The sequence below is a fragment of the Haliotis rufescens genome, unplaced genomic scaffold (assembly GCF_023055435.1).
Source record: "Haliotis rufescens isolate VD_foot unplaced genomic scaffold, xgHalRufe1.0.p SCAF_10, whole genome shotgun sequence".
NCBI lineage: Eukaryota > Metazoa > Mollusca > Gastropoda > Lepetellida > Haliotidae > Haliotis > Haliotis rufescens.
Window position 1 is genome coordinate 37,900,023 of NW_025963780.1, and position 12,846 is coordinate 37,912,868.

Below are 12,846 nucleotides of genomic sequence, written 5' to 3' on the forward strand. Positions count from 1 at the left end.
TGCTAAATGCGGCGTAACACCATACTCACTCACGCAATTGTTAGCACCGATAATGGTTGGTAGATTGCGGTTTGCAGAAAACCGTGAAATGTGTTAAACTCACAGCGATTGTCGCTTACCCTCATCGTAAGAAACAGTTCACTGCTCGATTCCTATTATATCACATACAAGTGTTCAAATACTGATGAAACCAGGTGTTCGGGAAAAGATGGGCGAACCATGCCCCACCGGTGGCACTCATCACAAACACATGCAAAGGTAAGTCAATTGTCACTGATTTGATTGTTTGTTTGTTGTTTAATGCTGCACTCAGCAATATTCCAGCTATATGACGGCGGTCTGTAAATAATCGAGTCTGGACCAGACAATCAATTGATTAATATAATGAGCATCGATCCACGCAATTGGGATCGCTGACATGCATCAACCATTTTGCGGCCAGACCATCAGATCTCGGCTGGTGTACAAACTGATATGTCTAAATATCTTGTTCGCAATGTTTCCAAATCCAACGATACAGCCAGCTTTGTTAACTTAAGATGACATTTGCTTTCTTTTATGGACAAATTGTCTTGCCAATATGTTCTTTCCCAAAATTTCACATAGTTACGAGGAAATGAAACATTTCGGATGTTTTTCTCAGTTAATTCCAGATTGCACTTGATTTCAATTTTTGAACATTATCCTGCACCTTTGAAGATAGAGATGTAACTATATCATCACGTTTAGGGAATAAAGCGACAAACCCCTTTCCCTATCAAATAGAAATATCTGCTTTAAGCAGAGTCGTGACGATTCCGCATGTGTTTATGAATTACTATCAAATGATACCAGGTGTTCGCGAAAAGACAAGCGTATACTACCCTATCCTATGGCATCCGTCACAAACACACGCAAAGGCACGTCAATTGTTCACATAACATATGGTACAAGTCAAATTAAAGAATTGAATCGGACATCATGTGGATGCGTCAAATTTGGAAATGTTCTCCACATGTCTACATAACATTTTCGAAAGCTTTACTGAGGCCTTGAATGTTGTAACCTTGATCAAACAACTTCTGAGCAAGAGTCGCATGACGCTTTTTGAAATCTTGGTAGACAGCGCATGCTCTATTGTATCTGAAAAACTGTGAGCTGGAGCTGCTGGAAAATTGCTGGAGATGAAGGGAAAGTTGAGTATTGGAAAGTTGAAGTCATCCCTCTTGTTATACAGTCATGTGGAGAGTGTTGTCACTTCATGCATAGATCATGAATAGATCTAAATACAAACGGATGAGGCGGTCCCAAATGCAGACATTCCCAAAGGATCAAGGAATGAATTTCTGGATTGTGGTTCAAAACCTTTTAAATAGAATTGAATTTTGTTCATTTATGAGACTGCCAAATTTTAAGCACATCATATTAATTCCAACCACTTGTCTCAAATACCTTCCGTGAATGTAAGAAAACTTCATTCCTTGGAAGTTTGTTTGATGTTTAAAGCCGTAATCAGTAATATTCCAGCCATGTGACGACGGTCTGTAAATAATCGAGTCTGGACCAGGCAATCCAATGATTGACATCATGAGCATCGATCCACGCAATTGGGATACGATGACATGCATCAACCACGTCTGCGAGCACGACCACCCGATACCGTTAGTTGCCTCTTACGACAAGCATGGTCGCCTTTTCCAGCAAGCATGGTGTTGCTGAAGACCTATTCTACCTCGGATTTTCACGGGTCTCCTTAGAAATATTAGGGGTTATGGTCTCCTTACAAACTGGAGACCGGATTAATATACTTTTTCAGCTACAGCTGCAAAACAAAATATGTAACAAAGATTATAACCATGACCCTAAAAAACAGATCGGTTGTAATCGGTTTATTTGAACATTTGTTCGATTGAAGTATTACGAGGTGAGGTGAAATTGGGTTTAACGTCGCGTCCAAGATTATTGCACTTATATAGCGACGTGCATGCACGTGTATGTGTGTGTGTGGCTGCTTGTACTAGTCCGGACTGATGCCGATTTATAGTGCTAGCTCACTGAGATACCATGCCGCAGTTTAACATGAATACCCCACTCAGACACAGTATACTGACTCCGAGCCGACCAGTCCTTGTTTTAGCCCCTTAATGCCGAGCGCCAGACAGGGTAACAACAAGTACAATCTTTTAACGTCTTTTTGTATGACGCGGCCCGGGATCGAACCCTGGACCTTCCGCTCTCCGGGCGGACGCTCTACCACAAGACCACGGAGGCGGTCCGAAGTATTACGAAGATAAAACGCCAATAAGACATTGAGAGCCCATTTCAATACATATTGTCATACAAAATGGACAAAACAACCGCAAGCTAATTATTGTAACACAACATACTTGGTAATATCATAATTCCGGTATATACCTGTAGGATATACAAACACATTTATGCTGAGTTTGTGCAAGATAATACCAACTTAAGAGTATCCCCAATCTAGTCTTCAATGCTTTTTGAAAACTTCAGACTATTTTTTTATTAGTTTTTGCCATGTTCTTCGCCAACGAAAGACATTTGAATTCTGAGAGACGCTCGAGGTGATAGCGAGAAATACCGTGTATTCGCTGGCGCCATCTTTCGCCTTCGGCACATAAATAGTTGACCAAACTGAAACCGAAATCTTCTAGCGCTGAGAGAATAGACATAAAAATTAATAGCATGTGTCACGTCACACAACACAAATGCCAGTGTATCTATAAGGTACTTTACAGCCCCTTTCATACTATTTTGCTCTGGGGTCCAATACGGAGTTAAAACAAGAATCACGCATCTCGGTGTTGTCAAAATCACCAAGGTGATAGCTGCTGTTACTAACATGATCGTAACCTGACGGTGGCGATCAGCACAGCGGTTACTCTTCTGGCTGCCATAGTTCTTCTGGCTGCCATAGTTACTGTTCAGGTATTTCTGTGCTTTCCCCGATTTAATAATACCGCCCACGATCAAACAGTTGAACACAAGAAGTAGGGTACATGGAATGACCGCATACACTATTACGTTAATCCAGTACCAAATGTGCATCATGAAATGTTGATACGTCTCTTCTACATCACAGTACACCATCCCTGGACCTTCAGTTACAAACTTTATCGTCCAGAAGAGGTGAAGAAACAACACACTCAAGGGTAGAGCCACAAGAACCACTGCTATAAGAGACTTTTTAAACGTCCAGCTTTGGCCAACTTTGAACGGGAACCACACAGCAGCGAATCTTTCTACGGACATGGCGACGAGCAACCAGTTGGCAAAGGTGATGAGGAAGTTTCCGAAGTACCCAAGAATCTTGCAGCCAACGTCTTGGAGATGTACTCCATTATCGAGCAAAACAAACAATAGAAGTTTATTGATGATTGCTAAGTTGTCCACAACAGCTAAAAGCGCTATGTATACAGTCAGCGATCTGGCAGGGGACATCTTAATGACTGTAACGATGGTAGCACAGTTACCGGGGAATCCCAAGGCGAATATAACCCAGAGATAGTACGTCTGGATGTCAAAGGCAACACTTTCCACTGCTTGCCAATCGGAATCGTCAATAACTTCAGTACTCCCATTGGTTAGGTTAGCCGCCATCTTGACTTCAAACATGAAATCAATTACTAGTATTCTATTGTGTTATTGGTTCACGCTGAATTATTTGTCAATACAGCAACTAGAGGAATTGGAAACCATCATTCTTCGGACTTTTGCCTTGATCCTTGGTGGCTCATTTCCGCTTCGTTTTCTGAAAGCAGAGCAGATATAAATATACTGTCAATGTTGAAATTTATGAGTGTGAAAAAAGTGATGAGAGTGCCGACTTTTGTTGATACTATTTCTTTGTGGTCATACAAACTTAGAAATAGATTGGAGGCATAATAGTTTAAGGTTGGGGATATGATCGAAAACTGAGTATGAAATACGCAGTGTCAAGTCCGGATCACAATAGGTCTCCAGCAACCCATGCTTGTATCACGGGATGTCAGGCTCGCTGACTTGGTTGATGCATGTCATGGTATCATTTGCGTTGATCGATGCTCATGATGGCAGCTATAGCGTTGTCTGGTCAGACTCAGGCTCTTTCCATTATCATAACAAACCTTCATTGTACGATTCTGATTGATCATAAGCATGGGTTTATAAATCACTATAAAATAGGGAGGACACCAGATACCCCCTGTCACAAACCAGTGCAAAGACAATTTAAGTGTTTACCTGAACAAACGTATCATCATATGATACAAGTCAAAATAGGGAATTGCAACGGACATCATTTTGGTCACTGATGCGTTCTTATCCATAGATCTAAATACAGCTGAGCCGGTTTCGCTGGTCTCTTTTGTTTCTAGTTCATGTGATTTAATCAGTGGAAGAGAATTGCCAATATGTTTCAGATTATCGAGACCCGTGAAGATTCTGAGGTAGAACAGGTCTTCAGCAACCCATGCTTGCCGTAAAAGGTGACTATACTCGTCGTAAAAGGCGACTAACGGGTGGTCAGGCTCGCTGACTTGGTTGATGCATGTCATCGATCCCAATTGCGTGGCTCGATGCTCATGATATTAATCAGTGGATTGTCTGGTCCAGACGCGATTATTTACAGACCGCCGTCATATAGCTGGAATACTGCTGCGTGCGGCGTTAAACAAACAGACAAACACACATCAATATAATGTTACAAATTCGAACATGACATGAATTATGTCCTCAACATGTTCTTTGTGCATGGATTGTTGATATGGTCTCAGCTTGCCATGGCAATTGCAGACTAAAATAATGTTCTAAGGCTTTACGGCTTCCGCAAAACCTGGTATTTCCACTTGACATGTGACATACATAAATTAGAAAGTTAAGTCACGACGGCAGAAATTCTGCTTTTTCATTACTATTTTTCAAAATAATAGTGTACGTTTACTTTCAACTAGAAAGGGTGGTTTTGCTAGTAGTGGTGGATGACATCTGGTTTTACATAACACTTAATTAAAAATTAGCACGTCTGTAATTCTGCTTTGGGGTTTGATTGATATTGATCATTACCCCCTTTGGGACAAAAGTTAAGCTTATGCTTACGTCAGTGGGGCTGTTGTCATTGGTAGATACACAGACTGAAAAGAGAGTTCTGTCCAGCCAGGTGTCAACTAATATCTGGCTGTCCGACATAATTATCTGAAGTTAAAATACTGGTTGAACGATTTTTGAAATGCTAGACTTCCTCGTAGAAACAAAATGTGTGAATCTTTGGGGATAGGACTTTGAGGCAGACATTGGCATCCCCAGAAGCACCAATTCTGCTCATCGTCTTGATGGTCAGTTTTTCTATGGATACGAGTCTGCTCAAATTGGTAAAATTAAAAAAAAGTAATTTGGCCAAGACGTTTAACTTCAGCTTCAGGTATGTCATTGTTGCTGGGGACCATGACCTGTGAAGATCCGGGGTAGTTTCGGTCTTCAGCAACACATGCTTGCCGTAAATGTCGACTATGCTTGTCGTAAGAGGCGACTAACGCGATCGGATGGTCAGGCTCGCTGAATTGGTTGATGCACGTCATCGTATCCCAATTGCTTGGATCGACGCTTATGATATCAATGACTGTATTGTCTGGTCCAGACTAAATTATTTTCAGACTGCCGTCATATAGTTGGATAATTGCTGAGCGCAGCGTTGAACAACACACACACAAACAAACAAAAGTTTATTTAGGAAAAGATCGGTTACGAATGGCCCGGTGGTCTGAGGCTCCGTAAATCGCTCTGAATACACCAGCACTATGGACATAAAGACCCGAAACGTGCACACAAACTCTCCTATGCCCATATCAACTCAATACGGTGTGTTGTTCGCATCAAATGGCGGACGGATAGGACGCACGGCCGAGAGCTCCGACCCGATTCTCAAACTTAAACAGCTATGCTTTAATATTGCACTGAAACTTCACTGCGGACCGACTGTGACTAATCCTTGATGTCCACTCGGTGTCTCAGATAGCCTACTACTCAGCACAGTCAACAACGAGAATCATTCCACAATTATACTAAGGACTTACTGTCACTACTTCAATTATACTAAGGACTGACTGTCACTTCTTCACTATGCATTCCAACATGGCGTCGCAAACTCAGTCAACTCAGTCAACCAAGAGGGGAACAGACAGCCCTGCTGGACTCGAGCCGCCAGCTCAAAGACCAAGAAATATCTTCTCAAGTGAGGGTGAGTCTTTTACGGAGGACGAAGCGTCCGATGCCCTGACTCAGGCTAAATCAGACGAAACTTTCCTGAACAAACTGATACCCATCATTGTTCCTAAACTAATGTCAGAAATCCTTAAAAGGATGGAGGAATCGAATCAGTCGAACGAGCTGTAAGATCAGCCACATCCGCCCTCCTTGATGATTCTGTAAACACAAATGACCTGACAATAGACCTTTATCATTCTCCCTATAGGAGGGATAGGAATTGTTTTGGTGGTGGTATTATTGTATATTTTCGGCATTGTTGTACGTTAAACGTAGGGAAGATTTAGAATCATACAATTATGAAAACATGTGTTTCGAGGTTTTCTTGCCTCAGAAGAGAATATTATTATGTGCGTGGTATAGACCACCTAACACCCATGTGTTGTATTGGGATCAACTAGAAACTGCTCTAAATTATACGACTTATGTTGTTCTACTCGGTATTTGAACGAAGATTTACTCAACAGCAACCTTCACCATCTGCACGATATTTTAGTTAGGAAGAGTTTACGTAATGTAATTAAAGAGCCGACACGCTTCACTCAGCATTCACAAACGCTGCTTGGCCAATCATCAGTGACTATTGTAATTGTATAGAGTCAGGTGTTGTCGACTTCAGCACGGATATAAGTGACCACAAGGGAGTTGTTGTTTCGCTAACGAACTGCATTGACATGGAAAAATCCTATGTAAGAGAGGTTCTTATTTATAAAGATGGTGACTATGCGAAGTTAAATGAATTGATTGAATCAACTGATTGGATGTGCATGTTTAATAGCTGCGAGTCTATTGATGAAATATGTGATATTTTTCTGTCCACATTTAAAAACTATATAAGCTTATGCATACCAAGCCGTGCTGTTACAATAATGCCAAAAGATAAACCATGGTTTACGTAGAGAAATAAGAATAAGAGATCGACTGAGAAAAAAAGCAAGACGAACATGCAATGAACGCGATTTATCTAAATATAGAAAACAAAGGAATAAATTAAACAATTTGAAGAAAGCTGCCAAGGAATACTTTTATGTTAACTTAGATGAATTATTATCTACACAAATCAAGGAAAACAGTTCTAATAATTGGAAACTTCTACGTCACTGGATCAAAGAGTCTGAAGCCAGCACCGTGATCCCACCTCTGGTCACTAATAACAACACTGTACCTGAAGCATTTTCTTATTTTGATAAGGCTAAAGCTCTCAACAATTTTACGTCAGTTTCCAATGTCGATGATCACGGCGCCTCTCTACCACCATTTGTTAAACTATATGATCATGAATTGGATTTTACCCTTATTGAAAGTCAAGAAAGAACAGATAAAGTCCCTCCCGGTAAATAAAGCAAGCGGTCCCGAGAACCTGAATCAAAGATTAAAAATATATATATCACTATCCATAGCCAATCCTTTACGCTTGTTATTTAATTTGTCTCTTGAACAAAGCACATTCCCATCAGAGTGAAAACTAGCTAATGTAATGCCTTTGTACAAAAAGGGAGATAAAGCCAACCCTTCAAACTACAGGCCTATCTTGTCTTGGGAAATTATTTGAAAGACTTATTTTTAAAAGAATGAATAATTACTTTCTGGAGAATAAACTACTTTCCAAATATCAATCGGGATTCATGCCAAACAATTGTACTACATATCAATTAATTGAAATTTGCCATCACATTTGTAATTCGCTTGATGATAATAAATATTTTTGTATGATATTCTGTGATATTTCAAAGGCATTCGACAGGGTATGGCACAAAGGTATATTGCATAATCTTCAACAATATGGTATAACTGGTAAATTATTTGCTTGGTGTCGTAGTTATCTGTCAAAAAGTTGCCAAAAAGTATTTATTAATGGTAGTTAATCAAGTAAAATATTCACTAAAGCAGGGGTCCCACAGGGCTCTGTACTGGGGCCGTTCCTATTTCTAGTTTACATAGGTGATATTACTTATCAGCTTCAAAATATTACTAGGTTATTCGCCGACGATACCTGTATAGGAACTTCATCTACTGATATGGTCGTAATTGAAGACAGTCTACACCAAGACCTTCTCTCTCTCCAAGAGGGCAAGCACATGGCTTGTAAACTTTAATCCAACTAAGACAAAATACATGCTTTTTAGTCACAAACAGGTACAGGATTATCCAACTTTTTGCTATGCTAACAGTGCCATTGCACATGTAGAAACCCATAAACATCTGGGGGTCACGTTATATCAAGATACGAAATGGACTGCACATGTTTCAATTATTGCTAGGTCAACAGCGAACATGGTTTCAGCTATGCGTAAACTTAAATATGAATTAAATAGATATAATCTGTCAAAAATCTATGTGACATTTATGAGACCTATTCTGGAATACTCATCGGAAGTATGGGACAACTGTTCTGCTTATAACGAAAATAAACTTGAATTAATACAACTTGACGCTGCCAGAATTGTGACAGGTTTGACGAAATTTGCCTCGAGAGAAAGTTTATATTTCGAAACCGGCTGGCTACCACTAAAAGAGAGACGAAAAATTTAAAAAAACTTACGACATTGCACACAAAAATAATAAATGACTGTCCCTCATATCTAAATGATTTGTTACCTCACAATAGATCAGCTGCTTCAAATTATTACCTACGTAACACACAGAACATGACTGTACCATAATTGTATCTCTGTAGCTGAATTAAAAACAAAAAATTATCCAAATGTTATTAATTCTCCATATTATTTCAGTTATGGAAAGCGTCAAATTAATATTTGACATAGACATAGATGTAGCAATCTAAATGATGATTTATTTAGGGTTAATTTGTCAGACACTATTTCTTGCCCTTGCGGTTCTCCATGCGAAGGGGCGGTCGGGTAGCCCAGTGGTTAAAGCTTTCGCTCGTCACGCCGAAGACTCGGGTTCGATTCCCGACATGAGTACCATGTGTGAAGCCCATTTCTGGTGTCCCCCGCGTGGATATGGCTGGAATATTGCTAAAAGCGGCGTAAAGCCATACTCACGCACTCACTCACTCTCCATGCGAAAATGCTTTTCACTATTTCCTTGAATGTTAAAAAAATATTCTTTAATAAGACACTCTTTGTTTATCAACATTAGGAATATAGGGACTCAGCCAAATTTAGAAACAATTCTTAGTAGTTACAAAAATCTATCCGAAGAATAAAATAACTTAATTTTTAAATATGTCCATCAATTTATTTTAGAAACAAACATATTTTAGAACAGATTTTAAATTGTATCCTAATATAACAAGAATTATAACAAGAATTATAACAAGAATTATATTTCACGAGCTACTTTCAAATTATCTTGACTTTACATGTGACTTGCACTTATTGTTTCAACACAAAAAGTCTTAGTAATATTTTTATATTTTATTTTTAATTTTTATTTTTTCTATTAGTTTGGGTATTCGTTATAACTTTGATTTTGATGTCAAACAATAGCATTCCATGTAATTATCACAACTTAGTAACATTCTATATTTCCCGCCCTTCACATAAACCTAAAATGTCTATTAGTTTATTAACTACTGTGTTATTTTATAAATATATCATGTACCATTGTATATCAAAAATATATAAATTTGTCATCTGTATATATGTATATGTATGTGTGAGTGTATGTAGGTATATGTGTTTGTGTGTAATACTGTATATATATGAATATGTGAGTGTGTTATTATATTTTCTCATGACTTGTAATTCCTATGCACTGTACATTTATTCTGCACTATCATTATTCACATACATGTACCACAATGTATATAGGAGAAGGCCTCGTCGGTGTGTCACTTGTGCCTAATCTTTTTGATTTTCCGCAATAAAATATGTTTAAATAAATTGTTCGCATACGCATTTCTGTTATTACTGAACAAGGAAATCACCATTTTGCCAAAATGCTGCAATTACATGCTTGTATTGATACACACAAATACAAGTTTTATTCATGATCTTTGTGTTAGTAATGAGTTTACGAATAATGTATACATAATTTACTTAAGTTTGATATTAATAGTGGAGATGGATCCGGAAGGTGCGGTTTGCAATCATTCTATTATAAACGTGTCACTATCATCGGGTTGTGTTCCAGACATCATCATCTTCTGCAGAGTGTGTATACAGTTTAATAGTTTAGGTTTTCTGGACACATACCACACAACGAGACATTAAGAGTTTTGGAAACATGTTGTGGAGTCATCCAGATGGCAGTCTAACCTGGACACTATGAGACCGCCTCCGTGATCTAGTGGTAGAGCGTCCGCCCGGCGAGCGAAAGGTCCTGGGTGAGATCCCCGCCCGCGTCATACAAAAGGACGTTTAAAGATGGTACTTGTTGTTACCCTGTCTGGCGCTTGGCATAAAGGGACTAAAACACGGACTGGTCACCTCATAGTCAGTATAATGTGTCCGAGTGGGGCATTCATGTTAAGCTGTGGCATGGTATCTCAGTGGGCTAGCTCTAAATCGGCATCACTCCGGACTAGTACAAGCAGCCACATACACACGTGCAAGCACGTCCCTATATAAGTGCAATAATCTTGACATTGCAGAAACAACTGTAGTTTGAAATATCATTACATGCATCGCATAAATCAATTTGAGACTCAGTACTAGACCCAAGCTTCTCTACTTTGTGTTGCATTGTACCAGTTGATGCAACTGCCTTTTGAATAATTGTTGGTAGTTTGTTGTTTAACGCCGCACTCAGCAACATTCCAGCTATATGACGACGGTCTGTAAATAATCGAGTATGGACCAGACAATCCAGTGATTAATATCATGAGCATCGATCCACGCATTTGGGATCGATGATATGCATCAACCAAGTCAGCGAGCCTTACCACCCGATCCCGTTAGTCGCCTTCACGACTAGCAAAGTCGCCTTTCACTCCAAGCATGGGTTGAGGAAGACCTATTCTACCCCGGAACCTTTTGCATAATAACGACATTGGTCATAACATAATAAATCATCACATGTAAATCGGCAGTACGAGAGTATATAATAAAACTACGTGTGCTGTGAAAAACGTTTATAATATAACACGGGAACAACGGAAAATATTGGGAATTAAGCTTTACTGACAGTACATTTGAAATAGCGAACATACAAATTCAACACATGTCAGAATCTATTGTTGAGATATGTTTCAGTGCATTGTTTCCAACGCGTATGAGGAAGACAAGGCTGGGATCCCATGATAGCATATCATTTTATTATTTCTACAACTAAGTGTTCCCTAATTCATTTCAATCAGCATATATTCAATATCATATATTATAAACGGTGCATTTCGTTTCTTGCAAAAGTATAAGCGATGAAAAATTTTCAAGGAAAGGGTACTAATTATAACATTATCAAACAGTACTCAATTTCGAATTCGGTCAGTTCACATACATAAAATGTACATGACAATAAGAAAAGATGACACCGTTCCCTTAACTAATGTTTGGTTGCTGGTGATCTATAGCCCGTTTTTATAATCATGTATTGTTGAATCATAGGTTAATGTTTTAATTGTTCACGCAACTGGTTTTACTTCTAAATTGTGATAGTCTAGTTATTTATACTGCCCGTCGATAACAGGTTTTTATTCGTCTAAATTTATTAACTATTAATGTTCTCGTCACTATATGGCTGAAATATTGCCGATTTGACGTTAAATTTTAACTCACTCACTCACTCACCCTTTACTAATGGGATATAAGACAATTACTCTTCTACATGAAGCATAATTGTAAAGAGAAATTCTTATAAAGGCTTACTTACCCCATAAGAAAACCTACAACTTTATAGATACTAACATTTGGTTTATTGCATGTCGCGACGTTTCGATGTAGATTCGTACGCCGTTGCCGAATCTTCATCGAAACGTCAATAAACCGTAACTTGTTATTCATAACGTAGGACGTATTCTTATGTACTCACCAACTCCTAGAATGCCAAGCAAACACCTGCTTACCCTCATAGGCCAATCTCCAAAGCAATGAATTAGTCCAACCATTAAACTACATCTTAACAATGGTACAACATCGCTCTTGAAGGCTCTGTCACAACTGCCGCAACGCGATGCAGCCGTTGGCTTATATGGTCTGAGCTATACCTACTTTATCAATGAAACCGCATCTCTCTACGCTCTCTGTATGAGAGTCAGTCGGCGTGTCTCCCATGTCACGATTGGCGAGACGAGTTGTGTGATATTTTTTTGAAATGACATCCTCGTATACATAAATCATCAGCTCGCGACGTTGCTGTACAAAGACAGTTTTGGCTGCAGGCGACGGGAAAACGCGTGCAGTCTTAAGCAAAACATGATACCTGATTTTCATTTTATTTATACGAACATTTACACGAGGTACACGTGCAATAGACCTATTTTATTATGTGTTCGTGTGAAAATTTATATCAATTTGGTTTCTGAGGAATATTTTGATCTTGAGAGAGCTTTATTGAACGCCGCTTTCTAAAACATTGTGGGTGAGAAAAGTTTTGTTTGTTTGTTTTTTTAACGCCGCACTCAACATTATTCCAGCTGTATGACGGCGATCTGTAACTAATCGAGTCTGGACAAGCCAATCCAGTGGTTGACATCATGAG

The 12,846-nt window shown here is 39.0% G+C and overlaps 1 protein-coding gene across 2 annotated transcripts; it reads right to left on the reverse strand.

Annotated features, from left to right (window-relative positions):
- Nucleotides 1–2,199: 2,199 nt before the first annotated feature.
- On the reverse strand, nucleotides 2,200–12,302 carry LOC124142623 (probable G-protein coupled receptor 139). 2 transcript variants are annotated; one of them, XM_046511195.2, is made up of 2 exons: nucleotides 12,212–12,302; nucleotides 2,200–3,751 (listed from the first exon to the last, which is right to left on the reverse strand). In XM_046511195.2, exon 2 carries the CDS (start codon nucleotides 3,613–3,615, stop codon nucleotides 2,506–2,508), a length of 1,110 nt encoding a protein of 369 aa, XP_046367151.2. In that variant the 5' UTR covers nucleotides 3,616–3,751; nucleotides 12,212–12,302; the 3' UTR covers nucleotides 2,200–2,505. The 2 variants fall into 2 exon arrangements, with proteins under 2 accessions (XP_046367151.2, XP_046367150.2); XM_046511194.2 differs by having other exon boundaries at nucleotides 12,178–12,295.
- Nucleotides 12,303–12,846: the final 544 nt, after the last annotated feature.

Excerpts from the sequence above, each read along its gene's own strand:
- LOC124142623 (XM_046511195.2), bottom strand. The coding sequence starts at position 3,615 with ATGTTTGAAGTCAAGATGGCGGCTAACCTAACCAATGGGAGTACTGAA.